A 23554-nucleotide genomic window follows, 5' to 3' on the forward strand; every position below is an offset into this window, starting at 1 on the left:
AAATACAGGAGCAGGTATAAATACATGAAAGGATGGGGGTTGCTTTACCAAGTGTGAGGTCAGTCTAACGAGATAAATCAATTAACAGCAGGATACCAAAGGAGGCAAAATAACTTCTGAAGTGGTACGAGAGTGGCCCAGTTGAAAAGAAGGTGTGAGGAACAGTAGGGAGAAATTAGTATTGGGGAATTAAGTTTAGGTTTTGTAATGATCCAACCACTCCCAGTCTTTATTCAGGCTTAATTTGATGGTATCCAGTTTGCAATAAGAGACCTAAAAGTGGCAATTCTTCAACCAAAAAAACCCTTCAAAAACAGACTCCAACGTGAAGCTGCAGAACTGGAATTAATTCTCCCTACTGTTACTCACACCTTCTTGCCAACTGCCTGTAATGGGCCACTCTCGTACCACTTCAGAAGTTATTTTGCCTCCCTTGGTATCCTGCTGTTAATTGATTTATCTTGTTAGACTGACCTCACACTTGGTAAAGCAACCCCCATCCTTTCCTGTATTTATACCTGCTCCTGTATTTTCCACTCCATGCATCTGATGAAGTGGGTTTTAGCCCATGAAAGCTTGTGCCCAAATAAATGTGTTAGTCTCTAAGGTGCCACAAGGACTCCTCGTTGCTTTTGCTGATACAGACTAACCTGGCTACCACTCTGAAACCTGTCTCCATTAAAAATAAAGTAAGTTTCCGGTCCCAGTGGTCGTGGGAAAAAAAGCATGAAAACGTGACCTAAATGCTTCCTAGAAGCTCAGAAACCACCACATAAATAAAGTGAACCCAACATTATTTTTGTTTCATCTCATGATTTTTAAGCCAATCTCATGATTCTTTGTGGCAATACCAGTCCCTCTTTTAATAATAATTGAGCATAGAATCATAGAATCTCAGGGTTGGAAGGGACCTCAGGAGGTGTCTAGTCCAACCCCCTGCTCAACACAGGACCAATCCCCAGACAGATTTTTCCTCTGCTAGTTAGTGGGGTCAGCAACAGTGGGGTGGGACGCACTGGAAAATAGGTGCAGTGCCTGGGCTAATGCACCGTGCCCTCCAGCAGTGTTCCAGCCAAACTGGTCAGGCAGGTGCAGTGCTGGAGGGACCTCACCCTGCAGTGGGTCTGGGAAGGGCTGACTCACACTGAGATCAGACTCAAACTTGCAGGCAAGGCTAGAGAGCCCTTTTCAGAGAAGGGCAAACCACTTCAAAGCAGCCACTCCCCTGAACGGAAACACTTGCTTTAAACCCACCAGCTCCTGTTCCACAAAAATGCCCCTGGGGTGCATCTACCTTAAATAAAAAGCTCTCCGCTGAAATAAAAGGGCCCCTCCCCCTGCCCCCGCCCCCTTAAAAACCATCCACTTTGCCTCTATCACCAGCTGCCTGAGAGAGAAAATTAAGCTGCCACTGAAAGAAATGGCAGCCTCTCCAGGAATAAAAGTCACCTTTCCAATAACCACTAAAGCAAGCAGGAAGAATAAAGAGCCAAATAAAAACAGATCATTACAAAAAAGCAGAGTGATGGATAAGCCATTGCAGCGGAGGGAAACGGACCTGGCTGTCATCTGAAATACGACTTCATAAAAGCACTGGGGGGAAATGGCAGGCGTCTCTCACATAAACAGCCCCCGCAAGGAAGCCCAGCAGCTGCCGGGGAGGAGTTCCAAGGCTGGGCTCTCCCACCCCGTGGAAGGGTGATCCTGAGGCTCAGTGCTGGGCTGAATTCCTGGCTGTGCCACAGGCTCCTGGCGTGACCTTGGGCAAGTCACAAGTACAAAGCCTCCAGCAGCTGATGTTGAGACAAATGCAGCCTCCTCCCCGCTGCAGAGAACAAGAGGAGCTGCTGGGTGGGGGCACATGATCCTCTGCCATTAATCTCTCAGGACCTTGACTACCCATCTGTACACGAGGTCATAGCACCGCCCTGCTCCCGCCTGCCTCACCTGCTTACACTGCAAGTCAGAGCCACAGTGGCATTTAGGCTCCTCACTGCCACCGATTGCAGGTAACAGTAGGGCCTGAACTGGCTTTGTGGCGCTGGCCTGAGGTTTTGGGGGCCGCCCCTAGCCCCAGGGGGCCTTGATCTCAGCAGGGCCTCTAGGCTCTCCTGTCATACACAAGAGGCGCTCAAAGGGGGGGCACTTTCCTCTGGACTGCGAGGCACAGACGTCACCGGGAGTCCAAGGGCCGCAGGCCAGTGAAGAGTAAACATCTGCTGCCTCCGCACATGATGCAAGGCCTCTGGCTGCACTCCTGAGCCGCCCCCCGGGCCCGGCACACATCAGGGCCCGGCAGCCTGGGGCAGTGATGCCCAACCACAGTAGGTGGCTTTCTAGATTTGTCATGGCCAGTTGGGCTGTGGCGTCACCGGCCCAAGGGAAGGTCCTACCGCTAGGACACTGGGAACAAGGCGGGCGTAGCACGAGAAAATGGTCCAATAGGCACAGCCCTGTGTTGGCCAGCAGATGGGACCTAACAGGTCTGCTCTGTCTCTAGGGACCAGGTAAAGGTATTTAGGCACCAACCTCCAATTGACTTCAGTAGGAGTTTGGCATCTGAATACCTTTGATGATCTGGCCCTAGATCCTCTAGTCTGCAGTTCCTGGGAGTACACCCCAGAGCCTCCAGGTCTGGAGGCCGACGGGGACTGGAGATGGTGGGGGCTGAGGGAGAATGAGGCTGTGAAAGGTCTTTCGCCCCATCCACAGACAGCAGCTCCTCCCAGTCTGAGACACCCAAGCTCACTGGGACCTTCATCTCCACAGGCCACAGCTGGGCAGTCATGAGCCACCCTCCATCCGGTGCGGGCTCTGCACTGGAGTCACAGTTACCTTGGTCTCGGCTAGCTGGCGTCTGAGCAGGTGCAGGGCATCAGCGTGGCCGCGCTCGCTGTCCTGCAGCGCCTGGAGCTGCTCCTTCAGTTCTCTCTGAAACACAAGGCAGGAGACAGACACAGAGCAGTCAGGCAAGGCCAGAGCCATCCAGTCTCATTGATCCGGGCGGGGCAGGTTCTCTGAGCTACAATGCAGCACCTAAACAGAGGACCCAGAGCCACTCAGGAGAGAGGCGACCTCGTGTGCCATTGCCCAGAGCACCTTTCAAGGCAGTAAGGAATACGGAGACTGTTCAGGTGCTGATCTGGATCCAGAGCATTCTAATAAATCAGAGGGACTTTTGCCCAGCTAGATCTCAGCCCAGGCTTGCCAGCCTTCTGCCCCACCGCCCCTGGGGCTGAGTAGGGATCACGAGCCCCCTCCTACAGAGAGGAAGCAGTTTGCCCAAGGCCACATCAGAGCCAAGGCTAGAACCCACAAGCCCTGGGCAGCCAGCCCAGCGTTCACACTGCCTTACTGTGCTCACAGCTGGCTTCTCTCCTAGCCCAGCCCCTCACTCCCCACAAGCTCCGACTTCCAGGCTCACAGGTGACCAACCTGTCGTGATGGACACCCACCCCATCTGAGTGACTCGGTGTCTGGGCAGAGGTTTTTAGATGGGGGGATCTGTCAATGGGGGAGCCAGAGAGAACGCATGGGGGAGCAAGGAAACGCCTCCATTGCTGGGGGTGTGATGCTGGCACCCACAATCCAGTCTGTCTGTCACCCCCCCACCCTGTGCACAGTCGGCTCACCAGTGCTGGACAGGCTGTGACGTTCAGAGCAGCCCGTGGGCCCTGGGAATGGTGTGTCCAGATCCCCACGGCAGCGATGAAAATCTCAGCCAGAGCGTGATGGAGGAGCAGCCACCCATCCTGCACTCAGGGCGAAGCAGCCATGCCAAGCGCCCCTCGCTGGCTGCCACATAGCCGACCCCCTCACCAGGCATCGGCGCAGGACATGGCATGCCAAGCCCAGGTGCCAGGGCACCTCCCGCTGCCCCCTGGCAGGCAGCGCCATGCACAGGAGAGACCACTCCTGGGGACAGTGAGGATGGAAGGGAACCCCCCGGGCTGGATCTGACCCATTTCAGCCACTATAGCTTTTGATTTCGGAGGAGCCAACGGATGTGCTCAGTGCCAAAGGGCTAGCGCTGATAGTGAGGCATTAGCCCCTCTCCTCACAGCACAATCAGAGCCAGGAGAGGGCTGCTCCACCCTGGGAGGCCCCGCCTGCTGCTCAGGCGCTTGTGGGCCAGGCCTCCAGCCTGGCAGTCAGTGCTGGGATGCGTGTGGTCCCCGTTCAGTGCAGGAGGGATTCAGCTCTGTGCTCTCTGCCACAGTCACTCATGCCCACTCTGTAGCACCTAACGGGGGGTCTGGCCAGAGCCGGGGGAACCGGAGCGTGATGGCACAGTAGGGGCCATGTTCAGAACAGAGACAAGTGCAGGCGCCAGGAGCAGCCACCCCAATACCCCCTATATCCTCCCACACAGACCCCCCCACAAACACCCCACCCCCACAAATACACAACCCATCAACATCCCCCCCACGCCCAGCACACATGCTCCCATCAGAACACTTACAGTCAGTAAAAACAACTCTATGCCCTGGAAAAGGAGCCTGCTAAATACTTTCCGGGTTATCCACCCCCGATGCTCAGACGGCCCCAGAACTGAAGTGTCTGGCCATGGCAGACCATGGCAAGGTGCCGCCAGCCAGCGCAGCATGGGACACTGCGCCCGTGGAGCCCAGCACTCTCCTAATGCTGGCAGGTCTGCAGAGCCAGGCAGCGATCCCTAGAATCAGGCCCGCTCTACCGAACGTACTGGCCTCTGATTTCCCAGCTTTTGCGCATCTCCCTGGAGCTGCAGGGGGAAACCAAGGTTGTAGCAAAGATCTCACAACAACACTTCGCCCTTTCCCAATGCCCTTCCTCTGGGGAGCTCAAAGTGCTGCACAGGCATTGATGGATTTCGCCTCCCTGCTCCGAGACGTGGGGCAGTATCACCTGGGTGTACACAGACCTGGCCTCAACCTCTCAGACTTCCCATGGCCAGGTCAGAGGACACTTTGGGGCTCCAGGACAGCAGCCAAAGGGCAGCTGGGCCATTAGCAAAACTCCCACAGGAAAGGGGATCCTCACAGCCCCAGCGGGCAGCCAGGGTGGGTTGGGAAGATCCCGTGTCCGGCTGTGACCGGAGCCGCTGCTGAGCGGAACGTGTGCCGGGACAGCTGAGGATGGGACTTGGGCTGAAGCACACACAGTGAGGGTTTGGGGCTGCAGGAATCCCTACGCCTGCCTTGCAAGCACCAGCCTGCCTTAATCCCCGCAGCTCACGCTGTGATACCGAGGTGTGGCCGTGCGGGCAGGGAGACGAACTCCAGAGCCGGGAACAGGGTTTCCAGAAGCTCAACCCTGTGGATTCGGGCGTCTCGGGAGCAAAGCTGAAAGGAAACCACAACGTTTCATACCATGGCCCTACGTGCAGGAACCTCGGTCTCCAGTGGGCTCTGCACACCACAGCATCATCTGTCTGGGCAATAATGCACCACCCTGGCTTAACTGTTAGAGCACGTCTCCCGCTTGGGCTGCTCTCTGTGACTGACAGCGTGCTACTTGCAGCTGCCAGAGTTGCTTGTTAGCTCCGGGGGAAGGGGCTTGAGGTCACCGATTTGATCCCTGCCAAGGACTGTAGCACCTGACTGTAGCACAGCCACGGTTTGTGAAAACAACAGGAGAAGAGGGAAGCATTATCCTCACGTAAAGAGAGACCAGAGGGGGAGGGTGCAATGAAGGGAAGGGAGGAAGCCTTCAAACCAAGATGTGCAGCAGAAGGAGAGAACTAAACTAACAGAGAAAGGGGGAGATGATGAAAGTTAATTATTAAACAATACAGCTACAATACAACAGAACTATTTAGAAGCAGTTAGGCCTAATGGCCAGGGCACTGATCGGACACCCATGAGAGCTGAGTTCTACTCCCAGCTCTGCCACTGGCCTTCTGGGTGACCTTGGGCAAGTCACTTTGCTGCGGTGTGCCTCAGTTTCTCCATCCAAAATGATCCTCACCTCCTCTGTACAGTGCTCTGAGAGCTGGAGTGAAAAGTGCAATTACTAGAACATTGCCCTTGAAGCAGTACTACTACTTAGCAACAGGCTCAGTGCAATTCTGCAGGACTCATGTTACAGGAAGAGACAAAAGCTCTCTGCCTCCCCATAGGGCCGCCCCATCACTGCCTGGGACTAGCCAGAGATACTGTGACAGGCTCAGAGCCATTCCTGGGCACCTCTGCCCTGGTACACTGCAAAGAAGAGCCTCCTTTATCCTGGCAAGAGATTTGCCAGCCCCGGAACAGCCTCTAAAAAACAAGGGAGCCAAGAGGGAATTGCAAACAGAGGCAGGAGGCCATGTCCAGGCAGTGACCAGAGAAGGCGATTTCAGCCAGAAGGAAAAGCAACATAGATGGCTTGTAGCCATGCTGTCTTAGCCTGTGCACTAGCTCCATAAGCTAGATAAGGTCACAGCCTTCATCAGTGCTCTGGAACAAACCCGAGGTGCTGCCCTTGTTACCCGGGGTTCTTGCAACCCAAAGCTCTTGGTAACTTTTACTGTGTGGGAGGAGGTGTCAGGAAATAAAGCAGGGGAGACACGGCCGTCCGACCGATAGATGGCTGGCACAAACGGGACGGCACCAGAGTGCTTTCACTTAAAGCTAAACTTTACTAGTCTCAAGCACTTACACACGTCCACAACAGGTTAGTAACACCCCCCAACCCTCGATAATTACCGAAGCGGAGTGTGGCTCTCGAGTGGCACAGTGGCAGCCCGTCTGCCGGTGGGGAACAGAAGATGCACCCAGAGGGAGAGACCAATCCCAAAGAGTCCCCAAACTAGTCCCATTACCTCAAGCTTTTCCCCCTTATTTATACATTAGTAACAGAATGACATGTCCCTTAAAGAAAACAGGTGACTTGCCTGCCTGGTGCGAAGGTTGCGGATCTCTCGAGGCATCTAGATAGACTTATGTGTAGTGCTGGGGAGGAGCCGGTGGTCGTGGTAGATGTAGGTACCAATGACATAGGGAAGGGTAGGAGAGATGTCCTGGAAGCCAAATTTAGGCTGCTAGGGAAGAGACTGAACTCCAGGACCTCTATGGTGGCATTCTCAGAAATGCTCCCAGTTCCACACGCAGGGCCAGGGAGGCAGGCAGAGCTTCAGAGTCTCAATGCGTGGATGAGACGATGGTGTAGAGAGGAGGGGTTCACGTTCATTAGGAACTGGGGAAACTTCTGGGATGGGAGGAGCCTATACAGGAGAGATGGGCTCCACCTAAACCAAAGTGGAACCAGACTTCTGGCACTAAACATTAAAAAGGTTGTAGAGCAGTTTTTAAACTAGGAGATGGGGGAAAGCCGACTGCTGCAGAGGAGCATGTGGATCGGACACAGACTTCTCTTAGGGGAGAGTCTGATGATAGAGAATCTCCAGGTTATAGTCAGGAGCAGAGGACTGAAAAGTATAATGTAAGGGCCGGATCAGATGATAAACAATCACATAAAATAGAATCTGACACATCAGAAAATGGCAGACAAATAAACAGGGACAAGTTTTTAAAGTGCTTGTACACAAATGCCAGAAGTCTAAATAATAAGATGGGTGAACTAGAGTGCCTTGTGATAAAGGAGGATATAGATATAATAGGCATCACAGAAACCTGGTGGACTGAGAGCAACCAATGGGATGCAATCATTCCGGGGTACAAAATATATCAGAAGGACAGAACAGGCCGTGCAGGGGGAGGAGTGGCACTATATGTTAAAGAAAGTGTAGATTCAAATGAAGTAAAAATCTTAAGCGAATCCACAGGTTCCAGAGTGTCTCTATGGATAGAAATTTCATGCTCTAGTAAAAATATAACATTAGGGATCTATTATCGACCACCTGACCAGGACAGTAATAGTGATGATGAAATGCTAAGGGAAATTAGAGATGCTATCAAAATTAAGAACCCAATAATAGTGGGGGATTTCAATTATCTCCATATTGACTGGGAACATTTCACTTCAGGACGAAATGCAGAGATAAAATTTCTCGATACTTTAAATGACTGCTTCATGGAGCAGCTGGTACGGGAACCCACAAGGGGAGAGGCGACTCTAGATTTAATCCTGAGTGGAGCGCAGGAGCTGGTCCAAGAGGTAACTATAGCAGGACCGCTTGGAAGTAGTGACCATAATACAATAGCATTCAACATCCCTGTGGTGGGAAGAACACCTCAACTGCCCAACACTGTGGCCTTTAATTTCAAAAGGGGGAACTATACAAAAATGAGGGGGTTAGTTAGACAAAAGTTAAAAGGTACAGTGACTAAAGTGAAATCCCTGCAAGTTGCGTGGGCCCTTTTTAAAGACACCATAATAGAGGCCCAACTTCAATGTATACCCCAAATTAAGAAAAACAGTAAAAGAACTAAAAAAGAGCCACCGTGGCTTAACAACCATGTAAAAGAAGCAGTGAGAGATAAAAAGACTTCCTTTAAAAAGTGGAAGTCAAATCCTAGTGAGGCAAATAGAAAGGAGCACAAACACTGCCAACTTAAGTGCAAGAGTGTAATAAGAAAAGCCAAAGAGGAGTTTGAAGAACGGTTAGCCAAAAACTCCAAAGGTAAAAACAAAATGTTTTTAAAATACATCAGAAGCAGGAAGCCTGCTAAACAACCAGTGGGGCCCCTTGATGATGATAATACAAAAGGAGCGCTTAAAGATGATAAAGTCATTGCGGAGAAACTAAATGGATTCTTTGCTTCAGTCTTCACGGCTGAGGATGTTAGGGAGATTCCCAAACCTGAGCTGGCTTTTGTAGGTGACAAATCTGAGGAACTGTCACAGATTGACATGTCACTAGAGGAGGTTTTGGAATTAATTGATAAACTCAACATTAACAAGTCACCGGGACCAGATGGCATTCACCCAAGAGTTCTGAAAGAACTCAAATGTGAAGTTGCGGAAGTCAAATGTAACCTGTCCTTTAAATCGGCTTCGGTACCCAATGACTGGAAGTTAGCTAACGTAACGCCAATATTTAAAAAGGGCTCTAGGGGTGATCCCGGCAATTATAGACCGGTAAGTCTAACGTCGGTACCGGGCAAATTAGTTGAAACAATAGTAAAGAATAAAATTGTCAGACACATAGAAAAACATAAACTGTTGAGCAATAGTCAACATGGTTTCTGTAAAGGGAAATCGTGTCTTACTAATCTATTAGAGTTCTTTGAAGGGGTCAACAAACATGTGGACAAGGGGGATCCGGTGGACATAGTGTACTTAGATTTCCAGAAAGCCTTTGACAAGGTCCCTCACCAAAGGCTCTTACGTAAATTAAGCTGTCATGGGATAAAAGGAAAGGTCCTTTCATGGATTGAGAACTGGTTAAAGGACAGGGAACAAAGGGTAGGAATTAATGGTAAATTCTCAGAATGGAGAGGGGTAACTAGTGGTGTTCCCCAAGGGTCAGTCCTAGGACCAATCCTATTCAATTTATTCATAAATGATCTGGAGAAAGGGGTAAACAGTGAGGTGGCAAAGTTTGCAGATGATACTAAACTACTCAAGATAGTTAAGACCAAAGCAGATTGTGAAGAACTTCAAAAAGATCTCACAAAACTAAGTGATTGGGCAACAAAATGGCAAATGAAATTTAATGTGGATAAATGTAAAGTAATGCACATTGGAAAAAATAACCCCAACTATACATACAACATGATGGGGGCTAATTGAGCTACAACGAGTCAGGAAAAAGATCTTGGAGTTATCGTGGATAGTTCTCTGAAGATGTCCACGCAGTGTGCAGAGGCGGTCAAAAAAGCAAACAGGATGTTAGGAATCATTAAAAAGGGGATAGAGAACAAGACGGAGAATATGTTATTGCCCTTATATAAATCCATGGTACGCCCACATCTCGAATACTGTGTACAGATGTGGTCTCCTCACCTCAAAAAAGATATTCTAGCACTAGAAAAGGTTCAGAAAAGAGCAACTAAAATGATTAGGGGTTTAGAGAGGGTCCCATATGAGGAAAGATTAAAGAGGCTAGGACTCTTCAGTTTGGAAAAGAGAAGACTAAGGGGGGATATGATAGAGGTATATAAAATCATGAGTGATGTTGAGAAAGTGGATAAGGAAAAGTTATTTACTTATTCCCATAATACAAGAACTAGGGGTCACCAAATGAAATTAATAGGCAGCAGGTTTAAAACAAATAAAAGGAAGTTCTTCTTCACGCAGCGCAGTCAACTTGTGGAACTCCTTACCTGAGGAGGTTGTGAAGGCTAGGACTATAACAATGTTTAAAAGGGGACTGGATAAATTCATGGTGGCTAAGTCCATAAATGGCTATTAGCCAGGATGGGTAAGAATGGTGTCCCTAGCCTCTGTTCGTCAGAGGATGGAGATGGATGGCAGGAGAGAGATCACTTGATCATTGCCTGTTAGGTTCACTCCCTCAGGGGCACCTGGCATTGGCCACTGTCGGTAGACAGATACTGGGCTAGATGGACCTTTGGTCTGACCCGGTATGGCCTTTCTTATATTCTTATGTTGTTAAGCAAGCCGTTCCAATGGGCAAGCAAGAGGCTCCTTCTGATTATTGATTAACCCGGTGTGGGTTTTTCCAGCATTTTCAGCCTTGAGACCCCAATAGACATTCCTGGGGCACATCCTGCTGTTCTAAAATGTATCAGCAACTTCAACACAATTCTTATCAGGAAGGACGCGGGGTCAAGACATGGCACCCAAAACTCCCTCCCCTCCTGCCTTGGTCAAGCTGAGATTGCTGAATGGCCAATTTACAGCTTGCTGACTAGGCCACCTTTAACAATAAGCCATTGTGGTTTCAAGCACTTTACTGGTTTGCCAAAGTCTCCCCGTGCACCTTCAGTAGCTATCGCTCTCTTCTGGGTTGACGCTGAGCTAATGCGACGGCAGGTAGGGAAATGCAGGCTTTAGGGTAGGACACAAAACAGGCTCTGAGTACCTGTCCTCAGAACAGATTCTACGGCACTTCCCGCCTGGCAACAGCTGGCCCAATAACCCAGGATTAGTACTTGCCTCCCTGACATCCCCTGGTGCCCCCAGCTAGACCCAGTATTTGCCAGTCTGGACCTGCTGGGCAGTGCTGCTGGGTACGGCTGCAGCGCTTCACCACAGAAGTAGCTGCTGTTAGGCAGCACATGACGCGATTCCTCTGTGGAGGGTCTATACAGGAATTCAGGGTGAAAGAGACAAGGGACGCATGAAGTGTTCTGCTGGGCCTGGTTTCTGGAGAAGGCAGGGGACTGAGGGGTGCAATGGAAAAGCCAGGAGCTGGGATCACTGTTCCTGGCTAATGAGGGAGGCCTCTCCTCTCTCTCACTGCCTGGCCCCCGTAGCTCTGCCCGCCTGCTCCGGGGAGCCAGTGCTGCGGCAGGCTCTCCATCACCTGTACATGACCAAAGCTGGAGGGCTTTAAACTAGGTTCACCGGGGGAAGGAGACCAAAGCCCCGAGGTAAGTGGGGAAGTGGGATACCGGGAGGAAGCACAAGCAGGAGACTGCAAGAGGGGAGGACTCCTGTTTCAGACCGAGAAAGCAGGACAATCAGCGAGTTATCTTAAGTGCCTATACACAAATGCAAGAAGCCTGGGGAACAAGCAGGGAGAACTAGAAGTCCTGGCACAGTCAGGGAATTATGATGTAATTGGAATAACAGAGACTTGGTGGGATAACTCACGATTGGAGTACTGCCATGGATGGATATAAACTGTTCAGGAAGGACAGGCAGGGCGGGAAAGGTGGGGGAGTTGCGTTGTATGTAAGAGAGCAGTATGACTGCCCAGAGCTCCGGTATGAAACTGCAGAAAAACCTGAGAGTCTCTGGATTAGGTTCAGAAGTGTGAGCAACAAGGGTGATGTCCTGGTGGGAGTCTGCTATAGACCACCAGACCAGGAGGATGAGGTGGACGAGGCTTTCTTCCGGCAACTAGCAGAAGTTACTAGATCGCAGGCCCTGGTTCTCATGGGAGACTTCAATCACCCTGATATCTGCTGGGAGAGCAATACAGCGGTGCACAGACAATCCAGGAAGTTTTTTGAAAGTGCTGGAGGAACCAACTAGGGGCAGAGCTCTTCTTGACCTACTGCTCACAAACCAGGAACAATTAGTAGGGGAAGCAAAAGTGGATGGGAACCTGGGAGGCAGTGACCATGGGGGTTGGACTAGATGACCTCCTGAGGTCCCTTCCAAACCTGAGATTCTATGAGATGGTCGAGTTCAGGATCCTGACACAAGGAAGAAAAGAGAGCAGCAGAATACAAACCCTGGACTTCAGAAAAGCAGACTTTGACTCCCTCAGGGAACTGATGGGCAGGATGCCCTAGGAAAATAACATGAGGGGGACAGGAGTCCAGGAGAGCTGGCTGAATTTCAAAGAATTCTTATTGAGGTTGCAGGAACAAACCATCCCAATATGTAGAAAGAACAGTAAATATGGCAAGCGACCAGCTTGGCTTAACAGTGAAATCCTTGCTGATCTTAAAACACAAAAAAGAAGCTTACAAGAAGTGGAAGATTGGACAAGTGACCAGGGAGGAGTATAAAAATATTGCTCAGGCATGCAGGAGTGAAATCAGGAAGGCCAAATCACACTTGGAGTTGCAGCTAGCAAGAGATGTTAAGAGTAACAAGAAGGGTTTCTTCAGGTTCGTTAGCAACAAGAAGAAAGTCAAGGAAAGTGTGGGCCCCTTACTGAATGAGGGAGGCAACCTAGTGACAGGATGTAGAAAAAGCTAATGTACTCAATGCTTTTTTTGCCTCTGTCTTCACAAACATGGTCAGCTCCCAAACAGCTGCACTCTGCAGCACGGTATGGGGAGGAGGTGACCAGCCCTCTGTGGAGAAAGAAGTGGTTCAGGTCTATTTAGAAAAGCTGGACGAGCACAAGTCCATGGGGCTGGATGTGCTGCATCAGAGGGTGCTAAAGGAGTTGGCCGATGAGATTGCAGAGCCATTGGCCATTATCTTTGAAAACTTATGGTGATCGGGGAGGTCCCGGATGACTGGAAAAAGGCTAATGTAGTGCCCATCTTTTAAAAAGGGAGGAGGAGGAGGATCCGGGGAACTACAGGCCAGTCAGCCTCACCTCAGTCCCTGGAAAAATCATGGAGCAGGTCCTCAAGGAATCAATTCTGAAGCACTTAGAGGAGAGGAAAGTGATCAGGAACAGTCAGCATGGATTCACCAAGGGCAAGTCATGCCTGACTAACCTAATCGTCTTCTATGGCTCTGTGGATGAGGGGAAAGCACTGGACGTGTTATTCTTGACTTTAGCAAAGCTTTTGATACGGTCTCCCACAGTATTCTTGACGGCAAGTTAAAGAAGTATGGGCTGGATGAATGGACTATAAGGTGGATAGAAAGCCGGCTAGATCGTCGGGCTCAACAGGTAGTGATCAACGGCTTCATGTCTAGTTGGCAGCCGGTATCAAGTGGAGTGCCCCAAGGGTCGGTCCTGGGGCCAGTTTTGTTCAATATCTTCATTAACGATCTGAAGGATGGTGTGGACTGCACCCTTAGCAAGTTTGCAGATGACACTAAACTGGGAGGAGTGGTAGATACGCTGGAGGGTAGGGATAGGATACAGAGGGACCTAGACAAATTAGAGGATTGGGCCAAAAGAAACCTGATGAGGTTCAACAAGGACAAGTGCAGAGTCCTGCACTTAGGACAGAAGAATCTCATGCACTGCTACAGACTAGGGACCAAGTGGCTAAGCAGCAGTTCTGAAGAAAAGGACCTAGAGGTTACAGTAGATGAGAAGCTAGATATGAGTTGACAGTGTGCCCTTGTTGCCAAGAAGGCTAATGACATTTTGGGCCATATAAGTAGGGGCATTGGCAGCAGATCGAGGGACGTGATCATTCCCCTCTATTCAACATTGGTGAGGCCGTATCTGGAGTACTGTGTCCAGTTTTGGGCCCCACACTACAAGAAGGATGTGGAAAAATTGGAAAGAGTCCAGCGGAGGGCAACAAAAATGATTAGGGGGCTGGAGCACATGACTTATGAGGAGAGGCTGAGGGAACTGGGATTGTTTAGTCTGCAGAAGAGAAGAATGAGGGGGGATTTGATAGCTGCTTTCAACTACCTGAAGGGGGTTACAAAGAGGATGGATCTAGACTGTTCTCAGTGGTACCAGATGACAGAACATGGAGTAATGGTCTCAAGTTGCAGTGGGGGAGGTTTAGGTTGGATATTAGGAAAAACTTTTTCACTAGGAGGGTGGTGAAGCACTGGAATGGGTTCCCTAGGGAGGTGGTGGAATCTCCTTCCTTAGAGGTTTTTAAGGTCAGGCTTGACAAAGCCCTGGCTGGGATGATTTAGTTGGGGATTGGTCCTGCTTTGAGCAGGGGGTGGGACTAGATACCTCCTGAGGTCCCTTCCAACCCTGAGATTCTATGATTCTATGGTGCTGGCAGCAGTGCGGTCACTTGCCACGGGGCTGAATCTCGCTGAGCAAGCAACAGGCTCCTGGCACCACCTCCCCCGTGCGTGTTCGCGCTGCTCGCTGTTGTGTTCCCATCAAGGCGTGCAGGAGCAACAAGCCCTTTTGTTCTGGCGCCACACTCCATCTCCCTGCCTCAAGCGCTGCCGACACATGCCAGCATCCCCGTTAACACCAGCTGCGGAGCGAGGCCAATCAACGTCTGATCCTCCTGGCAGCTCAGTGAGGGCTGTGCAGGGAGTGCTCTGCCTCCACAGCAGATCAGTGAGAGGCAGCTGATTAGTGAGCCCCACCAACCCTCCCCGGGGCAAAGGGGAGGAGGCTGAATCTGGCCCAGCAGAAGGGGGTTTGCTGGGGTGGGCAATCAGGACCCCCCAGCCATCTGCTAATGACACATCATCCTGTCTTCCTGCAGGTACCATGTCAGCTGAGAGCCAGGAAGCAGACAGCTTGTTGCTGTGCCAGCAGCACTGCTCTCGCACAAAGCCACCGCACCTGAAGGATGCTCATTCCCCCCAGCAGCACCCAGGGGATCGGTGGCGGTGGGACGGGGCGCTGCAGGGGAGGGATCGCTCCTGCTGCTGCGAGACAAGGGTCTCTATGGAGGAAGCGGCAGGCCCCAGCTGCTGCAGGGACACTTCTCACTGGCCACTTTCAAGACTCCCACTCATCCTGGTTAATTCAGTCGGGCCAGAGCCTCACCCAGCTCCCACCATGAGTCTCTGCATTTGAGTGAAGACGATAAGCCCAAGAGTTCCTGAGCGCTGGTCTCTGCGACTCCATCAGTGACTGCCCACTGCTGGGCACTCACACAGTGCTGAGTTTGCTAGGCCTCTGGCTCAGCTCCCCTTCACAGCATTAAACTCTCCAGGCAAAGTGCTTTCAGGCCTCATGCTCCCAGCCAGCCTCCAGCCCAGAGCCAAGCTAACCACAGGCCTGGCCTGCACTGAATGCGGTTTCGCCGTGCTGGTCTCCAAGGCCGGTCAGCGCTGCAGAGACAAGCGAGGTTTAAAGAGCGCTAGGCAGGGATCTGCTTCCCAGGCAGGCAATGGCAGCACGCGCCTGGGTTTCGGTGGGACCAGAGTGGGGCTCATTGCCAGTCGAGGTTCAGTGCTGCACCTCCTAGAGGTTAGGGAGAAGGGGCTGAGGGGGGCGGGGGCTGTGGTGTAGGTCAGAGCAGCCCCAAGCCTTGCTCTAATTCATAACAGCTTCCACAGCCCCCAATGGGTTGCTCCGTAAGGCAGAGCAGCCAGCAGGACTCCGGTGAGCAGCTGCATGATGGGGGTTGCGGAAGAGCCAGGTATGCCAGCTCAATACCTCCCCTGGGCTGGGGCTAGTCCCTGGAGGCGGGTTAAGCCGGCTCTGTGGCCCCCTGACAGCAGCTGAGTGGCTACAAAGGAGCCACAGCAGAGCCAGGAATGGGGGGCTCAGCTTCCAAGCCAGGGCAGATGAGGCCCCAAACACGGGCTAGGACAGCCCCCAGGAGGGCACTATTAGGCTGATTCTGCACTGTGCCAGGCTAAAGCACAGACCCCCCCTCAAGGGACAGGGAGCTATTCCCAGCACACTGACACCCCCTCTCCCCCCAAACAAAGGAAGCACCCCTCCGTTAACGTGCCCCATTGGTAGCAGAGCACAGGCCGTAGCCACCTCCCTTTAGCGCTGGCCTCTGCGGGATTCTGCTAATTGTCAGGCAGATTATTACCCGACAGCAAGGCTGGGGAGCTGGCCGCTGGCGCTCAGCAGAGGCACTAAGCCATCCCTAATCCCCACGTCGAGAGAGAGAGAGAAATTCCCCGCCTGTGTTCCAACAGCCAGTGCCAACCCCACTCTGGCTCCTCCCCACCCCCAGGCCCGGCCTGGCAGGCTGGGCAACCTGCTCGCAGGGTCACGCTCTGCAGCTGGCGTTCCCCAACCCGGGCTCCTGATCACACTCTGCATGCAAACGCATTTCCCTCTGGGTTATCCTCTAGCACCCTGCTGCAATGGCTGAGATGTAAGTGCTGCAGGGGGTGAGTAAACCTGGGACCGAGGGGCAGAGCTGCAGCTCCCCAAGGTGAACTCTGCTCAGCAGCCTAAGAGGGGGCTTCAGGAAGACAACTGGGCAGAGATAGAGGCCACCTGCCTAATCCCATCAGATGGCTACATCTCCCAGGTTGCCTGCAGACGGGCCACGGCCAACGCAGCTGGCAGGCCCGAAGTTCAGTGGATGTCAGCATGCGACAATCCACCTTCATAGAATCATAGAATCTCAGGGTTGGAAGGGACCTCAGGAGGTATCTAGTCCAACCCCCTGCTCAAAGCAGGACCAAACCCAACTAAATCAAACCCACCTTGACCCAAGCAGCCAAGCCACACTGCAGGCTGGGAGGCCTCTGGGACTATACCACCACCACAAGGGAGACTGGCTGCAGTCGGTGGCACTACGCATGTCTCTGGGGAAGGTACCAGTGCAGCCCTAGGCTGGGCCCTCCTGACCTATAGCCAACCTTCTTATTCCAGCAGCCCCAGCCCACTCCCAGCCCTCCACATACTGAACCTACAGGCATGAGTCACAGGTTGAGATGCACCGGTCTGTACAGTCCTATGCAGACACAGGAAGGGCCCTTATTGAAAAGGAACGAGAGCCTTTCAGCTCAAGCTCACAGCAATCAGAGGAGCAGCAGGCTGCCGAGCAGGGCGGCCGAGGAGCTGCTTCTGGGGCCAGGCAGAGGACATCCTCCCCCCCAGGTGATGGCACCGCGCTCTCTGCTACACAAGGAGAATGAAACGCTTTCCCCTGACTGTACCTGGACCACCTGGGTGAAAGAAGGGGACAATTTCTGATGGAAAAATGATCATTTCCTCCTGCAAATACCATATAGATCCCTTAGCAGCCTCCCTCTTCCCAATTAAATCTCTCATTAGATCCCACTGTTAGAGCCCTGATCTCACTGTTGCCACCCTTCACTGTCTATATGGCACCAGCAAGCTCTTTGGGGCAGGGCCCTGGCATGACTGCATTCACATCGTGCCATGCACAATTCCCATGCGATGCAAGTAACAAAGACTAACTCTGCTACCTGGCCTTGCAGCACATACGCTAGATGTGAGCTACTGCATCAGGGGGTCACTAGCCAATGGCAGTGCTGCATCTCGCACTGGGTGGGCAGCGCGGGTGTACACACTGGGGGGCACTCGAGTGAGTCTGGAGGCAGATACACGCGAAGCAGAGAGGTGGGCAGCTCTGCTACCAGCTTTACTCCAAAGGCTCTTCTGCAACAGCTGCTGCTACAGACACATGCAGCTTCCTCTTGGGGCCGTCAGTGACCCCTGCTGGAACAGAACACAGCTGCACACCGTGGGCCAGTGTCTCCACTGGCTCCCAGTCGCTTTCAATGCCAATTTAACACCTTGTTCCGAATTTTAAAAGCAATGTATAGCCCTACCCCCAGCTACATCAGTGACTGAATTCTGATCCATGAACTACTGTAACAGCTGTGCTTTTCAGGGACAACGTGAAGCGCTAAGCCCAGGACAAAGCACGTAGGACTGGGCAGGGGACAAAGCAATCTTCCAAGCAGAATGGGGGAAATCCTGAATCGGGCCATCTTTAGGAAACGCTGCAAAACTTTCCTTTCTGAGAAGCCCTTTCCACCACAAGAATGACACACACAGCACGGCATCCCCTCTACAAGCCCCTACCAGCAAAAAAAGAAAAACCTACCCCAGCCAGAGTCTGGGTCCTGAAAATGGAGACGTGCCAGAGACCTCTACTAGGGACTTCACTATTGCTACTGATTTTGCACTGAAGGTGTCCAGATATTATCTGGATGAATGGCAGGATAAAATCCTAAAATACGATATGAGCTCTGAGCAGCCGAGCACCGCAGCCATTTCACAGCTAATGTGACTAGTGCCAACGCACCACTATGGCAAGAGGAGACACGGCCGGAGCCCCATCTGGATTCTCCAAGCAGGAGCAGTCGCCGTTGCTAGCCATGCAAAGCAACCGCTCAATCTACTGTAGGCAGTGGAAGAAGCTGCTCAACCAGGCACAGCTACCATCATGTGCTGGGATGGCACAAGATTCCTGACCTAGCAAAGAGTAAGGCAACCGGATTCGGAGAGGATCAGCAAGACTGGCAAACCCCTCCCAGCTCCAATCAGCCCCCAATCAACCTCGGATTCCCACAGTCTCCCAGAGGACCCCCCCTTCCCAACCAAAAGCCCTAACTCCAGACCTGCTACCAAATACCAACAGCTTTCAAATGCAGCAAGATAGAGCCTGAGGTCAGGTCACAGTCACCAGTCATGGAGTTGTTGCCATGATGACCAGCTCATTAGAGATTGACTGAGTGACAGAAGCTACTTATGTTTGCAAAATACACATCTTTTGAAATCAGGCCGACCTGCCTGTCACTGGCTGAGCAGAGTGCGCAGTGCAAAGCAGCGTACACCAATGCCAGAGTGAACACCTTGTGATCCTCTCGCATTCAATTCCCTGGAAAGAGGAGCTCCAGTCACCCTTTCGAAGAACAGGGTGGCAGCTCATAAAACTGGATGGCAGAAGAACCTAAAACGGTTCCTAACAAATATTTCTCTACACAGTGCACTATTAACCTGTGGAACTCACTACCACAAGATATCACATAGTTCAAGAACTTATTAGGAGACCTAAACAAAAAGGATGAGAGGTTTATATGGATGAGGGCTATAAATCCTCCTGCTCCATGCATCAGCCAACCACAGACTGACAGTGATTAGGTATAAACGTTCCTTGTGGGCAGATTACTCCATAACTGAAGTCTCTTAGCACCTTCCTCTGAAGCAATTGGTGCTGGTCATGTCAGAGCCAGGATACCAGGCTAGATAGGTCTCTGTTCTGATTTGGCCTGGCAATGTCCGTCTTCCTAAGAGACTTTTCAGTCTGGGGTCCCTCAGTGCAAAGCAGAACCAGCACTAGGGGAATTTTCAAATTTGATCTCTGAAATGATTTCAAAATCCATGGCAGTTGCTGGTTAGTTACATAAATCACCCAATCAGGAAGCAGGAACAATACCATGTGACTTCTACTGCTAACCAAACTCAGTGGGGCGAACCACCCATAGGGCGAGAATAATTTGCAGGAGGACTTGGGAACAATTTTGAATCATGAATGAGCCCAGGAACTTCATGCTAGGGGTGCTTTGGCCACTCCCAAATAATCAGCTGTTCCCACTGGAGAACCCCTCCTAAACCCCCCCTTATAGATACATCTCCCACCCCACAGGCATCCTAGGACAATCCAAAGCACACACAACTCTTTCAGGACCTGTGATTTTTTGGGCAATTCACAGGCTACCCCTTTTTTCTTCACCAGCACACTACCATCCCTAGCCCCTTCCCCAACAGTAGTTCAGGGACCCAAAGATCCTAAAGCCAGCGCCGATCCCACTCTGGAGGGGGAGGGTAATAACTGCGCCCTATCACTGAGATCTCAGGCTGCATGCTGCCCTGATCCCAGCCAGATGGATCCTTAATAAGGCAATAAGTGCTGCTATCAACTGGGAAGTGATGAGTCAGTGGTCTCTGGCAGAGATCTTAGCCAGTTTCACTTCATAGCCATAAAAAACAGCTCCCCTGGTTAAAGTCCAATTCATACAGAAGAGGACATTGGCTTTAAAAATCCCAAAGGGTACTAAGCAGCAGGAGACTGAGGCCTCTTTCTAGATTATTAACCCAAAGATTAAAACAAATATGTGCTCTCCAGCTTCCTGCCCAACACGACACCTCCAATGATACTGACAGAGTGTGCGTTGTAAATCATCCACTGCACTGTGCCTGGCTACGTGACCCACTGGAAATGCAGAAGATAGGCTCACAGATGTCTCAAGTTTGGGAAGCTCAGCTCATCTCTTTCCCTGGAGGCAAGCAAGCTTTGTCACTGAGAGCAGAGAGAGATGTAAACGCAGACCACTCACATCTACCCAAATAAACCTCCGCAGCAAGGTGTCACACAGAGGAGGTCCATCATGTCCTGTATCCTGACACCTGAGGCTCCGAGAGGAAGGGGAAAGAAAAGCCCCAAGATGTCCCAGGCCAATTGTGCATTGCTGAACAGGAGGGACACAGTTCCTTCCTGACCCCTGCAAAGTGATCATTGAATGCCCTGAAGCATGGCATTCAATCATCCCTATCTTAAATCTCAACCTCTGTTGCTCACCCCCAAGGCATGGTACACTGCAGACTGGAGAGAAAGCTGTTTACCTTGTCACCCCTTTCAGCAGCACTCAGGATAGAAGGAACGCCATATCACTCCCCAGCAGAGGAAGTGGATTCATTCCACAGGGCTATCGGTCTTTCTGCACCATTTGGTCTTTGGCATCTTCCTAGTGGGTATTTGTAGTTCTGTGGACCACAGGATCCTGGGAGCTAGTATACGGCCAGTCCATTTCACTTACAATGTTACTCAAGTCAAGTACCGTTTGACTCACTGGATGGTACCCAAGGGAGCTGAGATGCCGAGATACATGCTCAGACGGATGCACAGTGCAGCAAAGCAGGCAGGATGGGGGGGGGGGGGGGAGAAGAGAAAGGGGGGGGGGGGATGGGAGTCAAGAGGCGGCCCAGTTTGCTAAGGGTTGTTTCGGGGCATGATCCCTGCTAAATATATCTCAGAAAGGAGCTGGCTGCTCCTTTTGTTAAATGAGGGGTTCACCACCCCTCCTTGTGAAGCAGCTGGAGCACAGCAGGCCCTGCCTGGGGAAACAGGTCCTCCTGGGGGCTGGCTCCAGTTAGAAACCCCGATAACAAGAATTGTGGTTAATGAAACAAGGGGAGGGTAGGATGAGACGAGGCAGCCCCCACCGGGGAAGGGACAGAAGGGGGGCGTGTGGCACCATCTGTGCCCTCAGCAGAAGCTCTCTCCAGGAGGAGCCCAGCATAGAGCTGGTCCTGCCACACAGCGCTCCCTCCCCTGGCACAGGGCAGGGGCTCTTGTCAGCTGCCCCAGGAGACAGCTCCTGCCTGAGCCAAGCAGGCTGAGGGCTCTGGAGGGGTCCAGAGCCAGGCTGGGGGCAGGCACTGCCCTGCAAGGGGACTGGGAGTGCAGAGCAGCAGCTAGGCAGCCAGGCTGAGCGCAGGGTTTTAGCTCACAGGCACCTCTTTGGCAGCGCTCAGTGTGTAATGAAAGAGGTGCCAGGGCACAAGCAGAGGTGGCGCTAGCCATTTCGCCACCCCAAGCAGGGCAGCACGCTGCAGGGGGCGCTCTGCCGGTCGCCAGTCCCGCAGCTCCGGTGGACCTCCCGGCGACATGCCTGCGGATGCTCCACCGAAGCCGCGGGACCAGCGGACCCTCCACAGGCACGTCTGCGGGAGGTCCGCCGGAGCCGTGGGACCAGCGGACCCTCCACAGGCACGTCTGCGGGAGGTCCGCCGGAGCCACCTGCTGCCCTCCCGGCGCCGGCAGAGCGCCCCCCGCGGCGTGTCACCCCAAGCACGCGCTTGGCGGGCTGGGGACTGGAGCCGGCCCTGGGCACAAGCGGGTTTTTTACATTCACAACTGGAGTATCAGAGGGGGAGCCCTGCTCGTCGGTGGCCACACAAACAACCGGGAGTCCGCTGGCCCTTCAAAGACCAAATGAACCTGTTAGTCTTTGAAGTGCCGCCGGACTCCTCGTTGTCTCTAGCCCTGCCAGGGCCAGAAGGGTCGAGGCTCGGCCCGGCCCGGCCCGGCCCGGCAGCACTGCGCCCCCAGCACCCGCCCCCAGGGCCGGGCGGCTCGGCCGGGGGCAGCGCCCACCTGCAGCTCCTCGAAGGCGTCGTCCACGTTGGTGACCTGGTGCTGCTCGTGCACGGCGGGCTCGTCGCAGAAGAAGCAGACCACGGCGCGGTCCGTGAGGCAGAAGAGCTTCACCTTCTCGTGGTCCTTGCAGGGCGCGGGGCTGCGCCGCGCGCTCAGGATGGCGTCCAGCGGGAAGGCCGCGTAGCGCTCCACGATGTTGGCGAGCTTGAGGCTCGGCGCCAGCGTGGGCTCGGCGAAGGTGCGGCGGCACTCGGGGCAGTCGCGGGCGCCCTGCTGCTCCTGCCGGACCCAGTGCTCCGTGATGCATTTCCGGCAGAAGTAGTGCTCGCAGCCGAAGCTCACCGGGTCCTGGTAGATGCTCAGGCAGATGGAGCAGAGCAGCTCGTCTTTCAGGCTGCAGGCCATGGCGCCCCAGGGCCGGGCCCCTCTCCAAGCGGGGCTGCCCCGCGGGGCCCTAAAGCCGGGAAGCCGCAGGGGGCGGCTCTGCCCCCGGCCCTGGCTCCTCGCGCCTCCCCCGGCGGGCTTCAGCCGCGGCACCTCGGTGCTGCTGGCCCCGGCTCGGGGAGCGGAGCCGCCCCCGCAGCGCGCACACGCCCAGCCCCTGTGTCCCGGCTTCCGCGGAGCCAGCCGGCCACCGGCACTTCGTGTCCACACCCGCCTTGGCGAGCTGCCCCCGGGGGCCGATCCGAGCTGGGGGCGCTGCCTGGGGGCTCGGGCCCGCCGTGTCCCTGGGCGCAGCGGCCTCCGGACTCTCCCACGGCTCCAGCTCGGGAAGCAGCGGAGCAGCGCCGGCAGCAGCTAGCACGGAACAAGCCCGGCCCGGCTCGCTGGCAGGAGCAGGGGGTGGGGGGGGGGGTATCTCGCCCCGCCCGCGCAGCCCAGCTGCCAGGACAAAGGGAGACCGCAGGGCTCCGCGCCGTGTCCCCCGCACCTGCTCTCCCCGCTCGGCGGCGGCGGCCAGGGAATTTCCTCCTCGCGCTGCGCAGCGGCTGGGCGGGGGCTAAGGGCGCAGGGATCCCGGGAGCCGGGGGCGGGCTGGGGCCGCTCCTCCCGCTGACATGCTGCGGCGGGCTCGGTAGGGCTGGGAGCGGGCTGCAGCCGAGCCCGATACGCGGAGCCCGCAAGAGGCACTGGCCGCAGAACAACACGTGAAGCAGCCGCCGCCCCCCTGCACGTGTGTGGCGCCTGCTGCGCCCCCGCCCTGGGAAGCCTGCAGTGCGCAGCCCCCGGGAGCGCGGAGTTACCCCCGGCCGCAGCACGCAGCTCGGGAGGAGGGGCAGGCTGTGCCCAGCGCGGGTCGGTGTCCCCTACATGTGCCCCGCAGCCCCCAAGCTCAGCACAACCCACACGCGTCCGGACTCCCTCGAGAGCTG

The 23554-nt window shown here is 53.6% G+C and overlaps 1 protein-coding gene across 1 annotated transcript in view; it reads right to left on the reverse strand.

Annotated features, from left to right (window-relative positions):
* Positions 1–23284, reverse strand: part of TRIM62 (tripartite motif containing 62) — a 41534-nt gene extending 18250 nt beyond the window's left edge. Inside the window, exons 1-2 of the mRNA XM_039508632.1 lie at positions 22179–23284; positions 2836–2931 (exon numbers count right to left, since the gene is read on the reverse strand). Coding sequence (XP_039364566.1) covers positions 2836–2931; positions 22179–22586 — 504 coding nt within the window. The 5' untranslated portion in view covers positions 22587–23284. The remainder of the gene's footprint in view (positions 1–2835; positions 2932–22178) is intronic.
* Positions 23285–23554: the final 270 nt, after the last annotated feature.

Source organism: Mauremys reevesii, linkage group 21 (assembly GCF_016161935.1).
Source record: "Mauremys reevesii isolate NIE-2019 linkage group 21, ASM1616193v1, whole genome shotgun sequence".
Lineage (NCBI taxonomy): Eukaryota > Metazoa > Chordata > Testudines > Geoemydidae > Mauremys > Mauremys reevesii.